This window comes from Ascaphus truei, chromosome 3 (genome assembly GCF_040206685.1).
Source record: "Ascaphus truei isolate aAscTru1 chromosome 3, aAscTru1.hap1, whole genome shotgun sequence".
Taxonomy (NCBI): Eukaryota; Metazoa; Chordata; class Amphibia; order Anura; family Ascaphidae; genus Ascaphus; species Ascaphus truei.
The window spans coordinates 434799775-434827388 of record NC_134485.1 but is presented as its reverse complement, the minus strand read 5'-3'; the positions used below and the strand labels follow the sequence as shown (position 1 = coordinate 434827388).

The following is a 27614-nucleotide window of genomic DNA, read 5'->3' as shown; positions in this document are numbered from 1 at the left end:
CCCCTTTAGTGAATTTTCTTGAATGTATTCCTTCATGGCTGTAGTCTCTGGAAGGGAAAGTGGATATAAGCTTCCCCTAGGAGGTACAGAACCGGGTAGCAGGTCAATAGGACAATCGAAGGCACAATGAGGTGGCAGAAGCTCCGATCTTGCTTTATCAAAAACATCATGAAAATCGGTGTAAGCCTCGGGCAAAGTTACCTTCTCTTCTTTAGGAGCAGCAACCCTGCATATACTTTTGACGAGCACTGCACAATTGTTAGAACATGAAGTGCTCCACAGAACAGGTTCCTTGTCAGTCCAATCAATAGATGGGTTGTGAAGTTGGAGCCACGGGAGGCCAAGTACACGTCAACCGATGGAGTATGGATGACATCCAGCTGGATCTCTTCCATATGGTCTTCACCTTTACGTAAATGAAAGAGAGTGGTCTGTAAAGAGATAAATGCCGGTTGCAGTTGTTGACCATCAATAGCTTCCAACCCTACAGGGCATTTCTTGCGGACGAGGGGGATGTTATTCCTCTCAGCGAAGCCCTGGTCAATGAATCTACAAAGGCTAAAGCGGTGGTGTGGAAGTTCTCGCCGGTCAGTGTAACAGGTACAAAGATCCTGGTTGACAATGGCCTCTCTTTGGTAGGGGAGGTAGAAAGTGTTCCCAATGTGAAAGGTCAGATCTTTTCTCCCAGATGGGAGAAGCCCAGGTCAGGGCATCATCGGTGAGTAGCGAGATAATGTACGCCACCTTGGATCTTTGATAAAAGAATCGAGAAGGCATTAGTTCGAACTGTATGAAACATTGATTCAAAAAGCCCCGGCACTCATATAGGTCGCCACTATAACGGTTGGGTGTGGGATGTCGGGGTTCAGAAGTCGAGCTCATAGATATAGAAGGTAGAGTTGCAGCAGAAGGCCCTGAAGGGACAGGATTAGGAAGAGGGGCTTGCGCCCAGTCAGTAAGAGACAGGAGGTCCTGTTGCAGTGTGTCCATGCGACAGCCGTTCTGTTCTAAATATTTTTCAATTTTAGAAAACACACTGGTGTGGTGTGAGGAAAGGACAAGTGAGTCGTGAAACTTCACTGTATACACTTGCTCTGAGGGATTGAATACAACAGAAGTCTTTGGACTCAATTTAAAATCTTTTGTGTGCTTCTTCTATTCTCTACAATTTCTAGAAAACATGCTGGCGTGTGTGCTCAAGACTCGCCCCACCTCAGCGGGGTCCATGTTTGGGGGCTGAGCATGCTATAACGGAGTGCTCACCACAAACAAGGCATGACCACGAGGCCGAGGTGGGGATTGTATTTAACACCAACCCACAGCCGCGTGGGTGCGTCTGCAGTGTAGATAGGTCGAGGTAGCCGGGTCGGGCTTGGAGAGGTATGGATGGTCAGAGACACTTGCCGAGGTCTGGGTTGAAGGTACTTAGCCGTGGTCAGGGCTGCAGAGATGCGGATCGTCGTGGTACTTTGCCGAGGTTGGGGTTGCAGAGATGCGGATCGTCGTTGCTAGCCGAGGTCAGGAGTTTAGAAGAGCGGAGTCCAGAAGAATATCTGAAACAGAGGAACTAGGAACCGGAATGCAAGACAAGACTGTGGAGGCAAGGGTAGCAGTGAACTCTTCACACATAGGAAGGTTTATGCTCAGCTGATTTGCCAGTGGGACGGCGGAGCACATATAGGACACAGGGACCAATGAGGTAACAGGCTGGAGGAGGCGTTTCGGAGAGAGTGAGAGCGATAGGAGGATACGGTGCAGGAGACAAGTGTGGGGAGGATCCCAGAGGTGGAGATGACGCGGCTCATGCGCGCGCTGACGAAGTTTCCGTGTGGGCGGAGTCTGGAGGCGGGACCGGAGATGGTAGTAATAACCTCCGTGCGGGGTGGGCACGCGTGCGCCTAGCATGGCGGCTGGTCCCAGGAGAAGAGAAGTGTCATGGATGACGGAAGGAGCGGGGGGCCCGACCACGGGTTGGGGTAAGTGAGGAGTGCGCTGATCGCGTCGCGGATCACGGATCCTGACACAATTCGAATGAAGAGGTGTTATGTAATGCTAAAGCACCATTTAGTGGATCTGGGCCTGTGTGATTTTCTACCTGAAACTATGCAATATACAGTCACAATGTTATGCGCCGCGGGGATTGTTACGGTGTTGCAAATCCAACAGATGTTCCTTCCCTGATAAATGGGACATAGCCGTACATTGCTTCGTAGGGGAAACCCAAAGTACGCTGTTACTAAGTGGGACTGAGGCGCTGGCAGGAAGGAGTTAATAAGCAGGCCCCCGAGCAGGTTATACAGTAGCACATTGTGCTGCTGGGCACAGATACAGCCCCTGTAACTCTGCTCAGCCAACCTGTGCTTACAGCAGGCAGGCGGCTTCATCAACTAGCCAAGCCGGAAGCACCACGCCGGCCGGACTCATCAACTTGCCAAGCCGGAAGCACCATGCCGGCCGGACTGTCCTCGTGGGAAACTGTGTGACAGGAGCAGTGCGTTCTCTGCATGGGGGGGGGCGGAGGACCACGGACCTACTTACTATAACTGCCCTATCCTTGGGGGGAAGGGGCAGGTGTCAGTGACAAAGCTTGGATGAGGGAGCAGCTTTATATGGCAGGGGTGATTTAAAAGGCCCCACATCAATATCATGAGACCTGCTGCTGATCCATTCTTCCCTTTCATTCACGTGTAAACCACTTATCACCCTCACAGAGGAAAAGAGGATGTGAGAAGAAGACATGAGATGGTAGCTATGAGGGAGTTGTGGCGTAAGTAAGGAGTGAGTAAAGAACAATGACACAGAGTTTGAATCGGGGGAGCCTGGTTCAATTCCAAGTGTCAGCTCCTTGTGACCAACTCCCTGTACCTCAGGCACCAAAATCCTGTAACCTGGGCAGGACCTATGTCTGTAAATATTCCTATGTGCTGCTTACTGTATTATAATGTAATTATGAAGCGCTTACAGTCTCCTTTGAGCCCCCTTGAGAAAAAAGTGCTACAGTATATGACAAAGTTAGCAAAGTACGGTTGAAGCAACTACACTGGTTGCCTCATCCCTGCCACGTTGAGACTTTGTGTATAGAAGTACAGTATATACAAACACATAAAAAAAGACACTATGGTAGGTAATGTTTGTTGCACAATGACGTGTTACAGATCATGCTCAGGAGGAGTTACTTGGCAGCTTCTCTATTTACATTGCAAATAACCTATTTGCATGAGACTAAAACGTTAGTCTTTGAAGTTGCTGCCACTGAAAATCAGCGAGTCAACAGATCTTTCCCATTATTATTATATATTAGCAGTGTTAACAGCTACACAGCCTGATTTACTTCTATATAACATGAGCAGCCACAGTACAGCATTATCTCCAGCCTGCAGACACAGTGCTGCTGTGACACTTAGGGTCTCTGTTTAGGTGCTGAGCACATCTACCCATCCCTCCCTCCCTCCATCCCTTCACCCACCCCTCCATCCCTTCACCCACCCCTCCATCCCTTCACCCACCCCTCCATCCACCCCTCCATCCACCCACCCATTCCAACCATTCATCCACCCACCCATTCCAGCCATCCATTCCATCCACCAACCCATGTCTAGAGACCCCTGGACCGCACGTGCCCGGAAGTGACGCGTTCCAAGCCTCTTTCTCAGCCCCACCTCATCTTAGCCGCTAATTGGTCGCTCGGGCCTCCGCGTCTCCATGGCATCCACCTCCTCGCCCCGCCCCCTCCCTCCCCGGCCAAGATGGCGCCGGTAACGTTTAACGTCTGAGCGGGAGGCGGAGCCCGGAGGAGAGCGGCACAGCTTACCCGCACCGAGACACCGTCCCCCTTACCTCCGGGGCACCGTCACACCGTCCCCTGACCGGCACAGCTTACCGACACCTGGACACCGGCCCCTTACCTCCGGAGCACCGAGACACCGGCCCCTGACCGGCAGCCAGCATCCCCCTGTCTCCCAAGGGCCTCTCATTCCTGCCCGGGGGTCACTGCTGCCCCTTACCCAGGGGTCTCTCTGCCCGGGGAACTGCTGCCTCTCTGCCCGGGGGTCACTGCTGCCCCTTACCCAGGGGCCTCCCTGCCCGGGGGTCACTGCTGCCCCTTACCCAGGGGCCTCTGCCCGGGGGTCACTGCTGCCCCTTAATCAGGGGCCTCTCTGCCCGGGGGTCACTGCTGCCCCTTACCCAGGGGCCTCTCTGCCCGGGGGTCACTGCTGCCCCTTACCCAGGGGCCTCTCTGCCCGGGGGTCACTGCTGCCCCTTACCCAGGGGCCTCTCATTCCTGCCCGGGGGTCACTGCTGCCACTTACCCAGGGGCCTCTCATTCCTGCCCGGGGGTCACTGCTGCCCCTTACCCAGGGGCCTCTCATTCCTGCCCGGTGGTCATTGCTGGGACCTCCACATGGCCTGGGAGCATCTCCTCCTGTGACACGATCAGCAGCGGGACCAAGAGCTGTCACCCATCCATAATGTAGCAGTGACCCTCCCCTCCCATTCCCCTTATCTCTCTATCAGCTTCATATTATTGTCTCTTAGTTTTTATATTGATCTCTTATCAGTTTATTATTACCTGTCTAGCAGCGGCAACTGGCTTTTCCCCTGTGGCACTTGGCTTTTTCCCCTGTGGCACTTGTCTCTCTCTAAGAAGTCACCGGCATGGCTCCTGTTTGCCAGGGAGTCAGAAGCTGGTGATCCGGGAAGCTGGCATTGCAGTCACTTGCATAGTTTATCCTAGGAGAATCGGTCCAGCTGGCACCGGGGTGTTGGGGGGAGGGTGGGAGGAGAGGCTAAGGAGACGGGTTTCTGCCAGCCCGGGGATTAATAAACCGGAGAAACCGAAGGGTAGAGCCTGGTGACTGTGGTGACATAACCACAGCTGTTTGTATCGTTTCCATGCACAACGTATTGTTGAAGGGCTTTAATCATACGCTCCAGCCTGCCAGGATCGGCTCGGAAGGGGCCCTAAATGCATTGTACATTTGGTATAACATGATACCTGCTCTTCATCTGGATTGACATCACTTTCACTAACAGAATGACCACCCCTGCTCTGCTCCCCTTGTCCGGGCGCCGGATCCCAGCCCTGAACCTAGGGACCTCTTCTATCCCCCACCACCGGGCTACCCTGAGGCTCTCGGAGAAGTTCATCCTGCTCCTCATCCTCAGTGCCTTCATCACCCTGTGTTTTGGGGCCTTCTTTTTCCTCCCCGACTCCTCCAAGCACAAACGCTTCGACCTGGGCCTAGAGGATGTGCTGATTCCCCACATAGACTCGAACAAAGGAGACAAGAACTCTGGGAGCTTCCTAATTCACGGGCAAGGGCACGACGAGCACCGGCACAGGTAGGCAAGGTGGGCAGACCCGGGAGGAGGCTGATAAGGGGCCTAGGGGGTCAAGATGCATGATCATTATGATGGTGAAATTGGCCACTTTGTAGTCTTATTGCAATGTAGACACATGCATTTACTAAGCAGTCATCTGCCATAAAACCCCTCCAGCTGAATCAAGTCAATAAACTGTAAGGTGTCTCTATATGTGACAGGTCTCATGGCAGAAGACTGCTTAATAAATATGCGCCATCACCGCCTGGTTCTGAGAGCACTCAGGCACGGAGAAGCTGGGTTAGTAATATTTGTGTTGGTCCAGTAGGACACCTTGATTAGTACTTGGGTTACCATTTCCTAGTACCACCTGCATAGCATTAGCTTTGAGTAAACTCTGAGCTGTTGTGTGGCCTTGCATGGACATTGTCAGAGGGTGTTCAACGCCTAATTCTTGTTGCCAAAGAGAGGTTTTTGGTGTGTGTAATTATTGGTCTATCTCCTAATGTGATATTGCATCTGATGGCGCGGGCAGAGTTATGGATTGTAACTCCTGTGCAGGTAGGTGACTGACTCCATGTGCTTCCAGAGGATTTCCTTTAATCCCACCATGGTAATTCACTGGCTAAGGAGAATTTAATTGGCAAGAAGCCTAGTGCTAAGAGAGGACGGTGTCATTTATTCAGCGGCCCCTTTCTGTCCGTGCGAGTCTGTGTATCATGTGTCGGGACAAATTGTACGGGCGAAACGTCCCCTCATGACCTGCGGACTGGAGACCACAGATTCTTTCAGCCTGTGTCAATATGTCTCCCAGCTCTGTGTGGCAGACTACAGCAGTCACCCTCCGCTGTCTGTTTTATCATATCACACTGCAGCGGGGTGGACAGATTTCCTATTTTACCCTGTCACCCTGTACAGACAGATTAGCTAGGAGGCCATACATCTGTAATGCCCAATGTGTCAGTGAGCAGCCCTCTGCTGTGGCAGAGAATAGATGTGACGTTCTTATAGATGCCGTTTCTCATACATACCGTTCATTCTATCATCCTGAAAACATGTACGTAAGCTGCAAACTTTACACCGGGGTGTCTGGGGGGGTGCGGGGGGGCAAAATTACGGGGCAGCAATGGTGAGTGAATGAAAATCTAATGGGATCAGTAGATCAGTAGATTGCATGTGGCTGGGGGAATATAGAGCATTTGATGACACCTGTAATTCTTTAGGGACAGCAGGGCTAAGAAAAAAAGCCAAGGAAGAGCTTACTCTGTGAGAGGGACAGAGATGTGAGAGTTAGTAAGGAAAAGCTGCGTGTATGATGGTCTCCGGGAGGGTGAGGAAGAAGTTACACAGGAGGGCATTCCTCCGGCATCCATTCTACACCCGCCTGCAGTTAAAGTAGTTACAGGCCTCCTGAGGACCAAGGGAGGACACTCACCACATGCTAATCTCTTCCCATCACCCTCATCCTCTGACCAGAACAGCAGACGGATCGATGCCGGAAACACTCGGGCTGCAAGAGCAAAACACCGACCCTCTCACTGCCACTCGTAGGAGTAAGTGCCATAGGCCTTGGTGAGCTAAGCTGGGCCACAGGCGCACATCGCGGGAGGGAATTCATGGGGTGTCCCCTTCACTATGAAAACAGTCAGTGCTGTAATATGAAGCATGACTGAGTATGCCGGATTAAGTAGTGCCGCCGTCTGTCTGATATCACGTGTTAGCACCAGGATTAGTGCTGAGATACCCAACGTTTTCCATATCGCAGATCACTTCAATGTTATCACCTGGAGGATCACCACACTTACAGCTATGCCCAGATTCACTAAGGGGTGCTAAGGAGCTCCGCATAGCGCCCTTTCCTGGGCCTCAGTTCTGTTTGATCACAGGGTCTATATGTGAAAGTGACACACCGCACTTAGTCCTTCCCGTACTGACTGGGCCTCCCAACAAGTCCCCTTCCCATGTGAGCTCTCTGGGGCAGACACTCATTCCCCTTAGTGTGTGTGTGTGTGTGTGTGTGTGTGTGTGTGACACAACACGTTTCCCCTGCTCCCTTCTGAATAAGAACGCCCTGTTTTATTAAATAAGTGCGCGCGAGTGAGGGACGTGGGAGGCCTGTGCATACAAACTCCACTGGCACGTATCGCCACGCAGATTAGCTTGCAGGGAAGGATTCTGGGTAATGGCTGGCACCTGAGCACATGGCATGTTATTTTCTCGCATCCTATGCATGCATTCGCTGTGCAGCCTCGGAGCTAAGGAATGGGAAGACACTCGGATATTTCCCTCCCCAGTCTGAGCGAGGCGCTGGTTATAAACACAAGGAGACACTAGAATAAAAGGGTTTTGTCACGTTGTCTTCTGCCCACTGTTAATGACGGCACAGGGCAGCATGCATGTGTTCCCAGATACGCTGACCCATGCCAGACATTTACACAGCAGGCCGGGCTCCTGGGTATTGGCATACAAGTGAACACACACAGGGTGCGTCACTCCCAGCCTCCCGCCCGCTTGGAGGATTGATATTTCCAGCGAGCTCTTTCCTTACACAGAGCAGCTAGACGTGGCATAGGGAAGAACTGATTGCAGTGTGTGATTGCTTATCCCTAATACTTTCTAGCCCTGGGTGGGGGGAAGAGAGCACGGCCCCCATGTGTGCTGGCGGGGGGAGGGCACGGCCCCCGTGTGTACTGGCGGGGGGAGAGCACGGCCCGTGTGCTGGGGGAGGGGGGAGCATGGCCCCCATGTGTGCTGGTGGGGGTGAGCACAGCTCCGTCACTGTATGTGCTGGGAGGTGAAGGAGGGATGGAGCACAGCTGGTGGAGGTGCACCGCCTTTGTGTGTGCTGGGGTGCACTGCCCTGTGTGTGCTGGGGTGCACGGCCCCCGTGTGTGTGCTGGGTAGGGGGGTGCAAGGCCCCCGTGTGTGTGATGGGGGGGTTCACGGCCCCGTGTGTGTGCTGAGGGGGGTGCACGGCCCCGTGTGTGTGCTGGGCGGGGTGCACGGCCCCCGTGTGTGTCCTGGGTAGTGGGGTGCACGGCCCCCGTGTGTGTGCTGGGCGGGGTGCACGGCCCCCGTGTGTGTCCTGGGTAGTGGGGTGCACGGCCCCCGTGTGTGTGCTGAGGGGGGTGCACGGCCCCGTGTGTGTCCTGGGAGGGGTGCACGGTCCCCGTGTGTGTGCTGAGGGGGGTGCACGGCCCCGTGTGTGTGCTGGGGGGGGGGGGGTGCACGGCCCCGTGTGTGCTGGGCGGGGTGCACGGTCCCCGTGTGTGTCCTGGGTAGTGGGGTGCACGGCCCCCGTGTGTGTGCTGAGGGGGGTGCACGGCCCCGTGTGTGTGCTGGGGGGGGAGGGGGGTGCACGGCCCTGTGTGTGTGTGCTGGTGGGGGAGGTTTAGGTGCACGGCCCTGTGGTTACAAGGTGAGCTGCTCTGGCAGCTCACACAATCTCCGTTTGAGGTGCTGAGGCTGCAGAACCCGTCTGATTTACTTCTCATTTCTTGGTCTCGGCAGAATCTAGTATTGGAGCCTCACTAACTCCCCCACAGAAACTCGTCTGCTAGGACTTTCTTTTTTAACCCTTTCACTGCTAGAAGTCCCAGCCACCTTTATTTGGTACCCACTTGCTGTGTATTTCTGCCCATTCTGTCACCAGATACAGTTGTGTGAAAAAGAAAGTACACCCTCTTTGAATTCCATGGTTTTACATATCAGGACATAATAATCTGTTCCTTAGCAGGTATTAAAATTAGGTAAATACAACCTCAGATGAACAACAACACATGACATATTACACCGTGTCATGATTTATTTAACAAAAATAAAGCCAAAATGGAGAAGCCACGTGTAAAAAACTAAGTACAGCCTTACTACTTCCATAGGAATTAAGATGCTAAGTAGCAGACAGGTGCTGCTAATCAAATGCCCTTGATTAATTGATCATCAGCAATTGTGAACACCTCTACAAAAGCCGACGTTTTAGCAGTTTGCTGGTCTGGAGCATTCAGGTGTGTGTTAACACAATGCCAAGGAGGAAAGACACCAGCAATGATCTTAGAGAAGCAATTGTTGCTGACCATCAATCTGGGAAGGGTTATAAGGCCATTTCCAAACAATTTAAAGTCCATCATTCTACAGTGAGAAAGATTGACTGAGCATTGCACGGTCTGACGTTGGGGTGAATTTGCTGGAACGTCCACTCCTGGGAAGATTGGCAACTGTCTTGAATGTTTTCCACTTTTGAATGAGAAATTACAAAAAACCCAAGAGTTACATCTCGGACTCTACAGGCCTCAGTTAGCATGTTAAATGTTAAAGTTCATGGCAGTACAATTAGAAAAAGACTGAACAAGTATGGTTTGTTTGGGAGGGTTGCCAGGTGAAAGCCTCTTCTCTCTAAAAAGAACATGGCGGCATGGCTTAGGTTTGCAAAGTTGCATCTGAACAGAACAAAGCACAAGACTTCTGGAACAATATCCTTTGGACAGACGAGACCAAAGTGAAGATGTTTGGCCATAATGCACAGCACCACGTTTGGCGAAAACCAAACACAGCATATCGACACAAACACCTCATACCAACTGTCAAGCACGGTGGCGGAGGGGTGATTTGGGCTTATTTTGCAGCTACAGGACCTGGGAACCTTGTAGTCATGGAGTCGACCATTAACTCCTCTGTGTACCAAAGTATTCTAGAGTCAAATGTGAGGCCATCTGTCCGATGGCTAAAGCTTGGCCGAAATTGGGTCATGCAACAGGACAATGATCCCAAGCACACCAGCAAATCTACAAGAGAATGGCTGAAAATTAAAAGAATCAAGGTGTTGCAATGGCCCAGTCAAAGTCCAGACCTCAATCCGATTGAAATGTTGTGGCTGGACCTTAAGAGAGCTGCGCATAAATAAATGCCCACAAACCTCAATGAACTGAAGCAACGTTGTAAAGAAGAATGGGCCAAAATTCCTCCACAACGATGTGAGAGACTGATAAAGTCATACAGAAAACGATTACTTCAAGTTATTGCTGCTAAAGGTGGTTCTACAAGCTATTGAATCATAAGGTGTACTTAGTTTTTCACACATGGCTTCTCCATTCCAAACTTCGGCTTTTATAGAGGTGGTCACACTTGCTGATCAATTAATCAAGGGCATTTGATTAGCAGCACCTGTCTGCTACTTAGCATCTTAATTCCTATGGAAGCAGTAAGGGTGTACTTAGTTTTTCACACACGGCTTCTCCATTTTGGCTTTATTTTTGATAAATAAATCATGACACGATGTAATATGTCATGTGTTGTTCATCTGAGGTTGTATTTACCTGATTTTTAGACCTGCTATGGAACAGATGATTGTTATTATGTCTTGATATGTAAAACCATGGAAATCAAAGAGGGTGTACTTTCTTTTTCACACACCTGTATGGGGCAGATATTGAAGGTATAGTTTCGTATCATTGTTTCCGATGCGGGCCCCACAGAATACTGATTGCGACTAGTTTGGGGCCGTTCTGCATTATTTCTTTTAATGCTTTTATACGTACTATAAACGGATCCGCTATTTTACCCGCACGCGGCTGCATATGCCTCCAAATGAAGGCGCGCACTCACGTTCCAGCGGCCAGGGCGCAGTTATTAAACATTTGTCTCTGAAAATGTGCCGGTGCCGTCATATTTAAGAGCCCCGGGAGAATTGTTCTGCATAAAATATTTCTGTGCAACATAAAAATGACCGAAGGTAACGTCAGGAGGGTTTTATGGGCGAAGCAAGTCGTCAAATCTGCCGCATTTAACCCATTTTGCGCCGGGGGGCAAAGGTGCTCTCAAGAAAAACACTCCAGGTTTTATTTGTTTCAAGTTGTTTATACCTGTCATTAATTGCAGTCCTCCAGGGCCAACAACAGGTTAGATATTAAGGCTATCCCTGCTTCAGCACAGGTGGCTCAATCAAAGACTGAGCCACCTGTGCTGAAGCAGTCGAAAACTAAGCCACTGATTGAGCCCCCTGTGCTGAAGCAGAGAGATCCTGACCTGTTGGTGGCCCTTGAGGACTGGCGTTGGCCGCCCCATGGCTAGGTCTTTAGATGGCTGCGGTATAAAGTGCCGGAGAGGACGCCTCGGGAAACATTTGCCGCGCGTCTTCGTGTTGTTAAGGGAAAGTTCGGAGACGTCACCTTCTTTCCAAACCGGTTTCCGGAGTCTGTCTGCGGTTCAGAAAGGAGAAAGTTTATACGCCGCGCTACTGCCAGGTGGCAAGGGCAGCGTTACAGAACAGTGCGCACTGCGGCTGCAGGTCCCGGGCCTCCGTGGGAGGCGCGCGCAGCTAAACCGGTTTGTCAGGGGAACGAGCTTTTTTGGAGTTGGCTTCAGGTGGTGAAACTGTGAGGTCTCGCTGGCAATATGTTATATCAGATCCAAATAACAATTATTGCAGCTGCTGAACCCCAGTGCCCAAGGGGGACCCTCCCAGCACCAATCAAGAACATGTTACTGCAGGGTAGCTCCTCTCCCGGGACAGCACCGTGCAAAGTCAACACGGCAGACCTAGCAAGGGTTTGTGTCTCGCACCTGCCCCAATCGCGCTGTGCGGCAGTGTGTATGTGGTGCCCTGTTCCTTCCTGCTTCAGAGGTTGTCCCTCCTGGGAGAGAAGTGAGCAAAGGCCAGTGTCATCTAATCGGTTAAATTAAGCAGATTTGACTTAATTAAAATACTTATCCAATTATTTTTTACTTTAACATTTCTATGGTAAATGGCGTTGGTGGGTTTTTACTGTCTTTAGCTAATCTCTTTGGGGATAGGATGGCGTCAGCCCTCCTTTCTCTGTTTGCAATGGATTATGAAGGCGTGACGCGGCCGGCAGATACGTAGCCAGGAGAAAGGGATCTGCGGGATTCCAGTGATCCCGACAGAAAGGGATCTACTCATGTTCCACAGATGGAGATGTCACCCGGTTTCTGTAAGGGGGATGGAATCTTTCCAACAAAGGGAAGTGATGTATGTGGCCTGTAAGTGCACAGAGATACTCGGCACCGTTGTACAACGGCTTGGTTTCATTTTGCCAGGAAAGGAATCCTCTGAAATAAGAGAAAGGGCCTTTTAACCCTTTAACACTTGTTGCTTCTCTTCTGGCACTGAAGGTGTTCAGTAAGGTGTTTTTATGGGTGCTGTATATTGGAGATACTCCGTGGTATTCTATATAACGACACGGTTATTGTGCTGGGGAGGTAATGTGTGGTGAGGCTCCAGCGTGGCCTCCCCAGAGACACACATGCACTGTGATTACATGAAGCGGCTCACAGTTTCCCCTCCCCCTTAAAGAGTTCCCCCCCCCTTAAAGACCTAAATCGAATCCCGTCATTAAGCGCCATTAGAATAATTAGGCATTTAATCAGTCTCGCTGCTGTCCACGCAGTAAGAAGTCTGCTGCATGGACGGGAACCGCTCCTTCCCCTCATATCCCTAAGTACATTTCTGTTCTGGAGAAATATTGTTCCAACAGCATTTTATTGATCTCCGGGGCTTGTTAAAGATGGCCGCCATGGCAATTTTTGGAAATGGCTAAATAACTCCGCCTGATGACTGCAAGTTTTTGCTGCATTTCTTCCCTCCGCTAACTCAAGATTAACCCCTTAGTAGAATTGTAGGCCCATTTGGCAGTGAATGGGTTAACGTAGAAGTTCTCAACTTCAGTCCTCAAGGCCCCCCAACATGTCACGTTTTAAGGAGAGCTCCGCTTCAGCACATCGACAGTGCCATTGATTGAGCCTCCTGTGCTGAAGCAGGGAGCCACCTGTGCTGAAGCAGGCATATCCCGAAAACCTGACCTGCTGTGGGGTCTTCAGGACTGGAGTTGAGAACCCCTGGGTTAATGGGAGCAGTGTGTGTGTGTGTGTGTGTGTATGTGTGCATATCTAGTATAAATGATACTGAGGCCAAAATCCAGCGGGGGTCCCGGGTCCTCACTGCGGTGACAATGCGAGAGTGCTCACAGGAACATCTCCCAGCGGGGGTCCCGGCTCCTCACTGCGGTGACAATGCGAGAGCGGTCACAGGAACATCTCCCAGCGGGGGTCCCGGGTCCTCACTGCGGTGACAATGCGAGAGCTGTCACAGGAACATCTCCCAGCGGGGGTCCCGGCTCCTCACTGCGGTGACAATGCGAGAGCTGTCACAGGAACATCTCCCAGCGGGGGTCCCGGATCCTCACTGCGGTGACAATGCGAGAGCTGTCACAGGAACATCTCCCAGCGGGGGTCCCGGCTCCTCACTGCGGTGACAATGCGAGAGCTGTCACAGGAACATCTCCCAGCGGGGGTCCCGGGTCCTCACTGCGGTGACAATGCGAGAGCTGTCACAGGAACATCTCCCAGCGGGGGTCCCGGCTCCTCACTGCGGTGACAATGCGAGAGCGGTCACAGGAACATCTCCCAGCGGGGGTCCCGGGTCCTCACTGCGGTGACAATGCGAGAGCGGTCACAGGAACGTCTCCCAGCGGGGGTCCCGGGTCCTCACTGCGGTGACAATGCGAGAGCTGTCACAGGAACATCTCCCAGCGGGGGTCCCGGGTCCTCACTGCGGTGACAATGCGAGAGCGGTCACAGGAACATCTCCCAGCGGGGGTCCCGGGTCCTCACTGCGGTGACAATGCGAGAGCGGTCACAGGAACATCTCCCAGCGGGGGTCCCGGCTCCTCACTGCGGTGACAATGCGAGAGCGGTCACAGGAACATCTCCCTGCGGGGGTCCCGGGTCCTCACTGCGGTGGCAATGCGAGAGCGGTCACAGGAACATCTCCCAGCGGGGGTCCCGGGTCCTCACTGCGGTGACAATGCGAGAGCGGTCACAGGAACATCTCCCAGCGGGGGTCCCGGCTCCTCACTGCGGTGACAATGCGAGAGCGGTCACAGGAACATCTCCCAGCGGGGGTCCCGGGTCCTCACTGCGGTGACAATGCGAGAGCGGTCACAGGAACATCTCCCAGCGGGGGTCCCGGGTCCTCACTGCGGTGACAATGCGAGAGCGGTCACAGGAACATCTCCCAGCGGGGGTCCCGGGTCCTCACTGCGGTGACAATGCGAGAGCGGTCACAGGAACGTCTCCCAGCGGGGGTCCCGGGTCCTCACTGCGGTGACAATGCGAGAGCTGTCACAGGAACATCTCCCAGCGGGGGTCCCGGGTCCTCACTGCGGTGACAATGCGAGAGCTGTCACAGGAACATCTCCCAGCGGGGGTCCCGGCTCCTCACCGCGGTGACAATGCGAGAGCGGTCACAGGAACATCTCCCAGCGGGGGTCCCGGGTCCTCACTGCGGTGACAATGCGAGAGCTGTCACAGGAACATCTCCCAGCGGGGGTCCCGGCTCCTCACTGCGGTGACAATGCGAGAGCTGTCACAGGAACATCTCCCAGCGGGGGTCCCGGGTCCTCACTGCGGTGACAATGCGAGAGCTGTCACAGGAACATCTCCCAGCGGGGGTCCCGGCTCCTCACTGCGGTGACAATGCGAGAGCTGTCACAGGAACATCTCCCAGCGGGGGTCCCGGGTCCTCACTGCGGTGACAATGCGAGAGCTGTCACAGGAACATCTCCCAGCGGGGGTCCCGGCTCCTCACTGCGGTGACAATGCGAGAGCGGTCACAGGAACATCTCCCAGCGGGGGTCCCGGGTCCTCACTGCGGTGACAATGCGAGAGCGGTCACAGGAACGTCTCCCAGCGGGGGTCCCGGGTCCTCACTGCGGTGACAATGCGAGAGCTGTCACAGGAACATCTCCCAGCGGGGGTCCCGGGTCCTCACTGCGGTGACAATGCGAGAGCGGTCACAGGAACATCTCCCAGCGGGGGTCCCGGCTCCTCACTGCGGTGACAATGCGAGAGCGGTCACAGGAACATCTCCCAGCGGGGGTCCCGGGTCCTCACTGCGGTGACAATGCGAGAGCGGTCACAGGAACATCTCCCAGCGGGGGTCCCGTGTCCTCACTGCGGTGACAATGCAAGAGCGGTCACAGGAACATCTCCCAGCGGGGGTCCCGGGTCCTCACTGCGGTGACAATGCGAGAGCGGTCACAGGAACGTCTCCCAGCGGGGGTCCCGGGTCCTCACTGCGGTGACAATGCGAGAGCGGTCACAGGAACATCTCCCAGCGGGGGTCCCGTGTCCTCACTGCGGTGACAATGCGAGAGCGGTCACAGGAACGTCTCCCAGAGGGGGTCCCGGGTCCTCACTGCGGTGGCAATGCGAGAGCTGTCACAGGAACATCTCCCAGCGGGGGTCCCGGGTCCTCACTGCGGTGACAATGCGAGAGCGGTCACAGGAACATCTCCCAGCGGGGGTCCCGGGTCCTCACTGCGGTGACAATGCGAGAGCGGTCACAGGAACATCTCCCAGCGGGGGTCCCGGCTCCTCACTGCGGTGACAATGCGAGAGCGGTCACAGGAACATCTCCCAGCGGGGGTCCCGGGTCCTCACTGCGGTGGCAATGCGAGAGCGGTCACAGGAACATCTCCCAGCGGGGGTCCCGGGTCCTCACTGCGGTGACAATGCGAGAGCGGTCACAGGAACATCTCCCAGCGGGGGTCCCGTGTCCTCACTGCGGTGACAATGCGAGAGCGGTCACAGGAACGTCTCCCAGCGGGGGTCCCGGGTCCTCACTGCGGTGACAATGCGAGAGCGGTCACAGGAACATCTCCCAGCGGGGGTCCCGGGTCCTCACTGCGGTGACAATGCGAGAGCGGACACAGGAACATCTCCCAGCGGGGGTCCCGGGTCCTCACTGCGGTGACAATGCGAGAGCGGTCACAGGAACATCTCCCAGCGGGGGTCCCGGGTCCTCACTGCGGTGACAATGCGAGAGCGGTCACAGGAACATCTCCCAGCGGGGGTCCCGGGTCCTCACCGCGGTGACAATGCGAGAGCGGTCACAGGAACATCTCCCAGCGGGGGTCCCGGGTCCTCACCGCGGTGACAATGCGAGAGCTGTCACAGGAACGTCTCCCAGCGGGGGTCCCGGGTCCTCACTGCGGTGGCAATGCGAGAGCGGTCACAGGAACGTCTCCCAGCGAGGGTCCCGGGTCCTCACTGCGGTGACAATGCGAGAGCGGTCACAGGAACATCTCCCAGCGGGGGTCCCGGGTCCTCACTGCGGTGACAATGCGAGAGCGGTCACAGGAACGTCTCCCAGCGGGGGTCCCGGGTCCTCACTGCAGTGACAATGCGAGAGCGGTCACAGGAACATCTCCCAGCGGGGGTCCCGGGTCCTCACTGCGGTGACAATGCGAGAGCGGTCACAGGAACATCTTCCAGCGGGGGTCCCGGGTCCTCACTGCGGTGGCAATGCGAGAGCTGTCACAGGAACATCTCCCAGCGGGGATCCCGGGTCCTCACTGCGGTGACAATGCGAGAGCGGTCACAGGAACATCTCCCAGCGGGGGTCCCGGGTCCTCACTGCGGTGACAATGCGAGAGCGGTCACAGGAACATCTCCCAGCGGGGGTCCCGGGTCCACACTGCGGTGACAATGCGAGAGCGGTCACAGGAACATCTCCCAGCGGGGGTCCCGGGTCCTCACTGCGGTGACAATGCGAGAGCTGTCACAGGAACATGTCCCAGCGGGGGTCCCGGGTCCTCACTGCGGTGACAATGCGAGAGCGGTCACAGGAACGTCTCCCAGCGGGGGTCCCGGGTCCTCACTGCGGTGACAATGCGAGAGCGGTCACAGGAACATCTCCCAGCGGGGGTCCCGGGTCCTCACTGCGGTGACAATGCGAGAGCGGTCACAGGAACATCTCCCAGCGGGGGTCCCGGGTCCTCACTGCGGTGACAATGCGAGAGCGGTCACAGGAACGTCTCCCAGTGAGGGTCCCGGGTCCTCACTGCGGTGACAATGCGAGAGCGGTCACAGGAACATCTCCCAGCGGGGGTCCCGGGTCCTCACTGCGGTGACAATGCGATAGCGGTCACAGGAACATCTCCCAGCGGGGGTCCCGGGTCCTCACTGCGGTGACAATGCGAGAGCGGTCACAGGAACATCTCCCAGCGGGGGTCCCGGGTCCTCACTGCGGTGACAATGCGAGAGCGGTCACAGGAACATCTCCCAGCGGGGGTCCCGGCTCCTCACTGCGGTGACAATGCGAGAGCGGTCACAGGAACATCTCCCAGCGGGGGTCCCGGGTCCTCACTGCGGTGGCAATGCGAGAGCGGTCACAGGAACATCTCCCAGCGGGGGTCCCGGGTCCTCACTGCGGTGACAATGCGAGAGCGGTCACAGGAACATCTCCCAGCGGGGGTCCCGGCTCCTCACTGCGGTGACAATGCGAGAGCGGTCACAGGAACATCTCCCAGCGGGGGTCCCGGGTCCTCACTGCGGTGACAATGCGAGAGCGGTCACAGGAACATCTCCCAGCGGGGGTCCCGGGTCCTCACTGCGGTGACAATGCGAGAGCGGTCACAGGAACATCTCCCAGCGGGGGTCCCGGGTCCTCACTGCGGTGACAATGCGAGAGCGGTCACAGGAACGTCTCCCAGCGGGGGTCCCGGGTCCTCACTGCGGTGACAATGCGAGAGCTGTCACAGGAACATCTCCCAGCGGGGGTCCCGGGTCCTCACTGCGGTGACAATGCGAGAGCTGTCACAGGAACATCTCCCAGCGGGGGTCCCGGCTCCTCACTGCGGTGACAATGCGAGAGCGGTCACAGGAACATCTCCCAGCGGGGGTCCCGGGTCCTCACTGCGGTGACAATGCGAGAGCTGTCACAGGAACATCTCCCAGCGGGGGTCCCGGCTCCTCACTGCGGTGACAATGCGAGAGCTGTCACAGGAACATCTCCCAGCGGGGGTCCCGGGTCCTCACTGCGGTGACAATGCGAGAGCTGTCACAGGAACATCTCCCAGCGGGGGTCCCGGCTCCTCACTGCGGTGACAATGCGAGAGCTGTCACAGGAACATCTCCCAGCGGGGGTCCCGGGTCCTCACTGCGGTGACAATGCGAGAGCTGTCACAGGAACATCTCCCAGCGGGGGTCCCGGCTCCTCACTGCGGTGACAATGCGAGAGCGGTCACAGGAACATCTCCCAGCGGGGGTCCCGGGTCCTCACTGCGGTGACAATGCGAGAGCGGTCACAGGAACGTCTCCCAGCGGGGGTCCCGGGTCCTCACTGCGGTGACAATGCGAGAGCTGTCACAGGAACATCTCCCAGCGGGGGTCCCGGGTCCTCACTGCGGTGACAATGCGAGAGCGGTCACAGGAACATCTCCCAGCGGGGGTCCCGGCTCCTCACTGCGGTGACAATGCGAGAGCGGTCACAGGAACATCTCCCAGCGGGAGTCCCGGGTCCTCACTGCGGTGACAATGCGAGAGCGGTCACAGGAACATCTCCCAGCGGGGGTCCCGTGTCCTCACTGCGGTGACAATGCAAGAGCGGTCACAGGAACATCTCCCAGCGGGGGTCCCGGGTCCTCACTGCGGTGACAATGCGAGAGCGGTCACAGGAACGTCTCCCAGCGGGGGTCCCGGGTCCTCACTGCGGTGACAATGCGAGAGCGGTCACAGGAACATCTCCCAGCGGGGGTCCCGTGTCCTCACTGCGGTGACAATGCGAGAGCGGTCACAGGAACGTCTCCCAGAGGGGGTCCCGGGTCCTCACTGCGGTGGCAATGCGAGAGCTGTCACAGGAACATCTCCCAGCGGGGGTCCCGGGTCCTCACTACGGTGACAATGCGAGAGCGGTCACAGGAACATCTCCCAGCGGGGGTCCCGGGTCCTCACTGCGGTGACAATGCGAGAGCGGTCACAGGAACATCTCCCAGCGGGGGTCCCGGCTCCTCACTGCGGTGACAATGCGAGAGCGGTCACAGGAACATCTCCCAGCGGGGGTCCCGGGTCCTCACTGCGGTGGCAATGCGAGAGCGGTCACAGGAACATCTCCCAGCGGGGGTCCCGGGTCCTCACTGCGGTGACAATGCGAGAGCGGTCACAGGAACATCTCCCAGCGGGGGTCCCGTGTCCTCACTGCGGTGACAATGCAAGAGCGGTCACAGGAACGTCTCCCAGCGGGGGTCCCGGGTCCTCACTGCGGTGACAATGCGAGAGCGGTCACAGGAACATCTCCCAGCGGGGGTCCCGGGTCCTCACTGCGGTGACAATGCGAGAGCGGACACAGGAACATCTCCCAGCGGGGGTCCCGGGTCCTCACTGCGGTGACAATGCGAGAGCGGTCACAGGAACATCTCCCAGCGGGGGTCCCGGGTCCTCACTGCGGTGACAATGCGAGAGCGGTCACAGGAACATCTCCCAGCGGGGGTCCCGGGTCCTCACCGCGGTGACAATGCGAGAGCGGTCACAGGAACATCTCCCAGCGGGGGTCCCGGGTCCTCACCGCGGTGACAATGCGAGAGCTGTCACAGGAACGTCTCCCAGCGGGGGTCCCGGGTCCTCACTGCGGTGGCAATGCGAGAGCGGTCACAGGAACGTCTCCCAGCGAGGGTCCCGGGTCCTCACTGCGGTGACAATGCGAGAGCGGTCACAGGAACATCTCCCAGCGGGGGTCCCGGGTCCTCACTGCGGTGACAATGCGAGAGCGGTCACAGGAACGTCTCCCAGCGGGGGTCCCGGGTCCTCACTGCAGTGACAATGCGAGAGCGGTCACAGGAACATCTCCCAGCGGGGGTCCCGGGTCCTCACTGCGGTGACAATGCGAGAGCGGTCACAGGAACATCTTCCAGCGGGGGTCCCGGGTCCTCACTGCGGTGGCAATGCGAGAGCTGTCACAGGAACATCTCCCAGCGGGGATCCCGGGTCCTCACTGCGGTGACAATGCGAGAGCGGTCACAGGAACATCTCCCAGCGGGGGTCCCGGGTCCTCACTGCGGTGACAATGCGAGAGCGGTCACAGGAACATCTCCCAGCGGGGGTCCCGGGTCCACACTGCGGTGACAATGCGAGAGCGGTCACAGGAACATCTCCCAGCGGGGGTCCCGGGTCCTCACTGCGGTGACAATGCGAGAGCTGTCACAGGAACATGTCCCAGCGGGGGTCCCGGGTCCTCACTGCGGTGACAATGCGAGAGCGGTCACAGGAACGTCTCCCAGCGGGGGTCCCGGGTCCTCACTGCGGTGACAATGCGAGAGCGGTCACAGGAACATCTCCCAGCGGGGGTCCCGGGTCCTCACTGCGGTGACAATGCGAGAGCGGTCACAGGAACATCTCCCAGCGGGGGTCCCGGGTCCTCACTGCGGTGACAATGCGAGAGCGGTCACAGGAACGTCTCCCAGTGAGGGTCCCGGGTCCTCACTGCGGTGACAATGCGAGAGCGGTCACAGGAACATCTCCCAGCGGGGGTCCCGGGTCCTCACTGCGGTGACAATGCGATAGCAGTCACAGGAACATCTCCCAGCGGGGGTCCCGGGTCCTCACTGCGGTGACAATGCGAGAGCGGTCACAGGAACATCTCCCAGCGGGGGTCCCGGGTCCTCACTGCGGTGACAATGCGAGAGCGGTCACAGGAACATCTTCCAGCGGGGGTCCCGGGTCCTCACTGCGGTGACAATGCGAGAGCGGTCACAGGAACATCTCCCAGCGGGGGTCCCGGGTCCTCACTGCGGTGACAATGTGAGAGCGGTCACAGGAACATCTCCCAGCGGGGGTCCCGGGTCCTCACTGCGGTGACAATGCGAGAGCGGTCACAGGAACATCTCCCAGCGGGGGTCCCGGGTCTTCACTGCGGTGACAATGCGAGAGCGGTCACAGGAACATCTCCCAGGGGGGTTTCCCGGGTCCACACTGCGGTGACAATGTGAGAGCGGTCACAGGAACATCTCCCAGCGGGGGTCCCGGGTCCTCACTGCGGTGACAATGCGAGAGCGGTCACAGGAACATGTCCCAGCGGGGGTCCCGGGTCCTCACTGCGGTGGCAATGCGAGAGCGGTCACAGGAACGTCTCCCAGCGGGGGTCCCGGGTCCTCACTGCGGTGACAATGCGAGAGCGGTCACAGGAACGTCTCCCAGCGGGGGTCCCGGGTCCTCACTGCGGTGACAATGCGAGAGCGGTCACAGGAACGTCTCCCAGCGGGGGTCCCGGGTCCTCACTGCGGTGACAATGCGAGAGCGGTCACAGGAACATCTCCCAGCGGGGGTCCTGGGTCCTCACCGCGGTGACAATGCGAGAGCGGTCACAGGAACATCTCCCAGCGGGGGTCCCGGGTCCTCACTGCGGTGACAATGCGAGAGCGGTCACAGGAACATCTCCCAGCGGGGGTCCCGGCTCCTCACTGCGGTGACAATGCGAGAGCGGTCACAGGAACATCTCCCAGCGGGGGTCCCGGGTCCTCACTGCGGTGACAATGCGAGAGCGGTCACAGGAACATCTCCCAGAGGGGGTCCCGGGTCCTCACTGCGGTGACAATGCGAGAGCGGTCACAGGAACGTCTCCCAGCGGGGGTCCCGGGTCCTCACTGCGGTGACAATGCGAGAGCGGTCACAGGAACATCTCCCAGCGGGGGTCCTGGGTCCTCACCGCGGTGACAATGCGAGAGCTGTCACAGGAACATCTCCCAGCGGGGGTCCCGGGTCCTCACTGCGGTGACAATGCGAGAGCGGTCACAGGAACATCTCCCAGCGGGGGTCCCGGGTCCTCACCGCGGTGACAATGCGAGAGTCACAGGAACATCTCCCAGCGGGGGTCCCGGGTCCTCACTGCGGTGACAATGCGAGAGCGGTCACAGGAACATCTCCCAGCGGGGGTCCCGGGTCCTCACTGCGGTGACAATGCGAGAGCGGTCACAGGAACATCTCCCAGCGGGGGTCCCGGGTCCTCACTGCGGTGACAATGCGAGAGCGGTCACAGGAACGTCTCCCAGCGGGGGTCCCGGGTCCTCACTGCGGTGACAATGCGAGAGCGGTCACAGGAACATCTCCCAGCGGGGGTCCTCACTGCGGTGACAATGCGAGAGCGGTCACAGGAACATCTCCCAGCGGGGGTCCCGGGTCCTCACTGCGGTGACAATGCGAGAGCGGTCACAGGAACATCTCCCAGCGGGGGTCCCGGGTCCTCACTGCGGTGACAATGCGAGAGCGGTCACAGGAACGTCTCCCAGCGGGGGTCCCGGGTCCTCACTGCGGTGACAATGCGAGAGCGGTCACAGGAACATCTCCCAGAGGGGGTCCCGGGTCCTCACTGCGGTGACAATGCGAGAGCGGTCACAGGAACATCTCCCAGCGGGGGTCCCGGGTCCTCACTGCGGTGACAATGCGAGAGCGGTCACAGGAACATCTCCCAGCGGGGGTCCCGGGTCCTCACTGCGGTGACAATGCGAGAGCGGTCACAGGAACATCTTCCAGCGGGGGTCCCGGGTCCTCACTGCGGTGACAATGCGAGAGCGGTCACAGGAACATCTCCCAGCGGGGGTCCCGGGTCCTCACTGCGGTGACAATGCGAGAGCGGTCACAGGAACGTCTCCCAGCGGGGGTCCCGGGTCCTCACTGCGGTGACAATGCGAGAGCGGTCACAGGAACATCTCCGAGCGGGGGTCCCGGGTCCTCACTGCGGTGACAATGCGAGAGCGGTCACAGGAACATCTCCCAGCGGGGGTCCCGGGTCCTCACTGCGGTGACAATGCGAGAGCGGTCACAGGAACATGTCCCAGCGGGGGTCCCGGGTCCTCACTGCGGTGACAATGCGAGAGCGGTCACAGGAACATGTCCCAGCGGGGGTCCCGGGTCCTCACTGCGGTGACAATGCGAGAGCGGTCACAGGAACATCTCCCAGAGGGGGTCCCGGGTCCTCACTGCGGTGACAATGCGAGAGCGGTCACACTCGCTGCGGTGACAATGCGAGAGCGGTCACAGGAACGTCTCCCAGCGGGGGTCCCGGGTCCTCGCTGCGGTGACAATGCGAGAGCGGTCACAGGAACATCTCCCAGCGGGGGTCCCGGGTCCTCACTGCGGTGACAATGCGAGAGCGGTCACAGGTCTCCTGACACGTGCCATCTCTAATCATAAGACGGCTAAAAATATATACCACCTGCAGCTCGCCAGAAAAAGATTACATACACAAAGCGATGAGATCTCAGACCCCCAGAGGCCTGTGCAGCACACAGCCGCCACGAACACCCCCCCACGTTATCCGAGGCCTGTGCAGCACACAGCCGCCACGAACCCCCCCCCACGTTATCCGAGGCCTGTGCAGCACACAGCCGCCACGAGCACCTCCCCACCTTATCCGAGGCCTGTGCAGCACACAGCCGCCACGAACACCTCCCCACCTTATCCGAGGCCTGTGCAGCACACAGCCGCCACGAACACCTCCCCACGTTATCCGAGGCCTGTGCAGCACACAGCCGCCACGAACCCCCCCCCCCACGTTATCCGAGGCCTGTGCAGCACACAGCCGCCACGAACACCTCCCCACCTTATCCGAGGCCTGTGCAGCACACAGCCGCCACGAACACCTCCCCACGTTATCCGTGGCCCGTGCAGCACACAGCCGCCACGAGCACCTCCCCACCTTATCCGTGGCCCGTGCAGCACACAGCCGCCACGAGCACCTCCCCACGTTATCCGAGGCCTGTGCAGCACACAGCCGCCACGAACACCTCGCCACGTTATCCGAGGCCCGTGCAGCACACAGCCGCCACGAACACCTCGCCACGTTATCCGTGGCCCGTGCAGCACACAGCCGACACGAACACCTCGCCACGTTATCCGTGGCCCGTGCAGCACACAGCCGCCACGAACCCCCCCCCCACGTTATCCGAGGCCTGTGCAGCACACAGCCGCCACGAACACCTCGCCACGTTATCCGAGGCCCGTGCAGCACACAGCCGCCACGAACACCTCGCCACGTTATCCGTGGCCCGTGCAGCACACAGCCGACACGAACACCTCGCCACGTTATCCGAGGCCTGTGCAGCACACAGCCGCCACGAACACCTCCCCACCTTATCCGAGGCCTGTGCAGCACACAGCCGCCACGAACACCTCCCCACGTTATCCGTGGCCGTGCAGCACACAGCCGCCACGAGCACCTCCCCACCTTATCCGTGGCCCGTGCAGCACACAGCCGCCACGAGCACCTCCCCACGTTATCCGAGGCCTGTGCAGCACACAGCCGCCACGAACACCTCGCCACGTTATCCGAGGCCCGTGCAGCACACAGCCGCCACGAACACCTCGCCACGTTATCCGTGGCCCGTGCAGCACACAGCCGACACGAACACCTCGCCACGTTATCCGTGGCCCGTGCAGCACACAGCCGCCACGAACCCCCCCCCCACGTTATCCGAGGCCTGTGCAGCACACAGCCGCCACGAACACCTCGCCACGTTATCCGAGGCCCGTGCAGCACACAGCCGCCACGAACACCTCGCCACGTTATCCGTGGCCCGTGCAGCACACAGCCGCCACGAACACCTCGCCACGTTATCCGAGGCCTGTGCAGCACACAGCCGCCACGAACACCTCGCCACGTTATCCGAGGCCCGTGCAGCACACAGCCGCCACGAACACCCCCCCACGTTATCCGAGGCCTGTGCAGCACACAGCCGCCACGAACACCCCCCCACGTTATCCGAGGCCTGTGCAGCACACAGCCGCCACGAACACCTCGCCACGTTATCCGAGGCCTGTGCAGCACACAGCCGCCACGAACACCTCGCCACGTTATCCGTGGCCCGTGCAGCACACAGCCGCCACGAACACCCCCCCACGTTATCCGAGGCCCGTGCAGCACACAGCCGCCACGAACACCTCCCCACGTTATCCGAGGCCTGTGCAGCACACAGCCGCCACGAACACCTCGCCACGTTATCCGAGGCCTGTGCAGCACACAGCCGCCACGAACACCTCGCCACGTTATCCGTGGCCCGTGCAGCACACAGCCGCCACGAACACCCCCCCACGTTATCCGAGGCCTGTGCAGCACACAGCCGCCACGAACACCTCCCCACGTTATCCGGGGCCTGTGCAGTCTGAGGCTTGGTGATGAATCTTCACGCATGTCGTTCTCTCATACTTCCAGTGTCAGAAGCGATGTGGCTGATCGGACACGTCACTGTGCGGTCCGACATGTGGGTACACAATGCGTTTCACACCTCTTTGTGTCTCCGTGTTGTGTGCATTACGTTTCCTTTCATCTCACTGAAGGGAATAGGAAGCCCCCGGGGGAGGGTGGGGGGGTAGGGGTTCTGCAACCGCATCTTTCCTTTGTAAAGGACCAACGGTGTGTTACAGTGACACGTTTGGGAGACATCCGTCATCACGTGGGAGCTGGTCCGTGTCGCGTGTTAGTAGCCCGTTAAAAATGGATGACAAACAGGTGCTGATGGACTGATAAAGAACACAGAGCCCACGTGTGGGTGTTATGATCTCACGCGCGGGGGCGAGGACGGCTCCAGCACCGCATTGCCACGCAGGGTAGGGTGTGAGGTCTCCGGCGGTGGCGGGACGTTCTCCGGGTTTGATGGCCGCACACGGCTCTTGCTTTCCATGTTCTAACTCATATTAAGGACACTGGCACTTTAATGCACGTTAACACAGAGATTTTACAGCCCGTAACATGTCTCCCTCGCCCTTTACATGCAGTAATTAGTGGAGAGATCACGGGAGGGGGTGTTACCGGTATACGGCACTCATTTGGTTGTAACCACTTGGATATTGCAGAGAGGGGTAACGGATCTCCCTGGCAGTGAACAGGTGAAGTGCAATAGTGAACAGGTACATTTGTCTTACCTTTTTTAATGAATTGTGTGTTATTTATTTTTTCGGGGCAGTCTGACAGCGTAGTTGACTTCCATAGAAAGATGTCATTTTCACCAGGTTCCCAAACATGTCGTTTCACACACGGATCAACAAACACTCTTATCACGAGGTTTGGTAAAGACGGTAAAATCCCCCAGAGCATTGTTATCGTCTGAAGCATAAAGAGCGAATTAAAACTACTTTTTAGGATTGTGTTTGTAAATGCAGCAGGTGACTACATGTAACCTGTAGAACGGGCCGCTAACAAGGATGGGGGGCCTCCCCGTCTATAACCCCTCCACTGCCGGGGGGGGGGGGGGGGAGGGCTGCAACATGTCCTAGCCCTCTGGCAGCAGAGGGGGTTAATAGTGTTACTCTACCAACTGGAAATCTCTTCCACTCAGCGTTACTGGGACATCCTGTCATTAACTCCCGCACAAATCTGCGCAGTTTGCATGTGGCGTCCCCCCACGTGTGTTGCACGCCTCTGCCTCGCTGCTCGATGACAGATGTCATTTTTCACAGGGGCAATCTGCTCACACGCGTGTGCCAGAGCAGCCACACGGAGTGTTTGTCCACGTTTTGGAACCAGATCATGCCAGGGTGTTACGGATCACACACACACGGCAGGATGTGCGAGGAAGCCTTAGAGAGCTGTGGGAGAAGGGACGCATTGAGAAGGGCTTCACAGAGCGCTTTACATGTATCATTTGTAAATTCGCATGTACATACACAGACCACATGCACCCAGGAGCAGCCTAATAGTTTTGTTAAGTATGGCTGGCCCTAATAGTCACTTTATTTCATATAGCACTTTTCTCCAAGTGGGACTCGACACAATTACAGTGCGGTGCCCCACACACAGGAATGTTACAGGCACAGTCCCTGCCCAGATAGGCTTATACTCTGTTTTGGTGCCTGAGGCACAGGGACATAAAGTGTCACAAGGTTACACACAAGTGCCAAAGGTCACAAGGAGCCGACACCGGGATTTGGGCCAGGTTCACAGTCAGTGTCGTGGTTATCCGTCTGTGTCCTTACACCCTGATCACTCCTCCCTAATAGCTGACCGGTGTGCCGGGAGGGGGTAACCAGGCTCTAAAGTAAAGGTCAAGCCCGTGTGGTTACCCCTGCTCTGTGTATAAGGGTCCTAGAGAGTTAGCTCTTGGGTCCAGTAACGTTGTATGATCACATTGTTCTTTGTGTAATAAAACCAGTGTTTGTGTTTTTCCCTTTCCGGGCGTGCCAGCGGGCAGGGATTGCTGGGGGATGAGTTTCCGGGCGTGCCAGCGAGCAGGGATTGCTGGGGGATGAGTTTCCGGGCGTGCCAGCGAGCAGGGATTGCTGGGGGATGAGTTTCCGGGCATGCCAGCGGGCAGGGATTGCTGGGGGATGAGTTTCCGGGCGTGCCAGCGAGCAGGGATTGCTGGGGGATGAGTTTCCGAGCGTGCCAGCGGGCAGGGATTGCGGGGGGATAGGTTTCCGGGCGTGCCAGCGAGCAGGGATTGCTGGGGGATGAGTTTCCGGGCGTGCCAGCGAGCAGGGATTGCTGGGGGATGAGTCTCCGGGCGTAACAG

The 27614-nt window shown here is 57.4% G+C and overlaps 1 protein-coding gene across 1 annotated transcript in view; it reads left to right on the top strand.

The window, feature by feature from the left end:
* The first annotated feature begins 3711 nt into the window (after positions 1-3711).
* MAN1A2 (mannosidase alpha class 1A member 2) overlaps positions 3712-27614 on the top strand; it is a 163478-nt gene continuing 139575 nt past the window's right edge. Inside the window, 1 exon segment of the mRNA XM_075592935.1 lies at positions 3712-5343. Coding sequence (XP_075449050.1) covers positions 5036-5343 — 308 coding nt within the window. The 5' untranslated portion in view covers positions 3712-5035.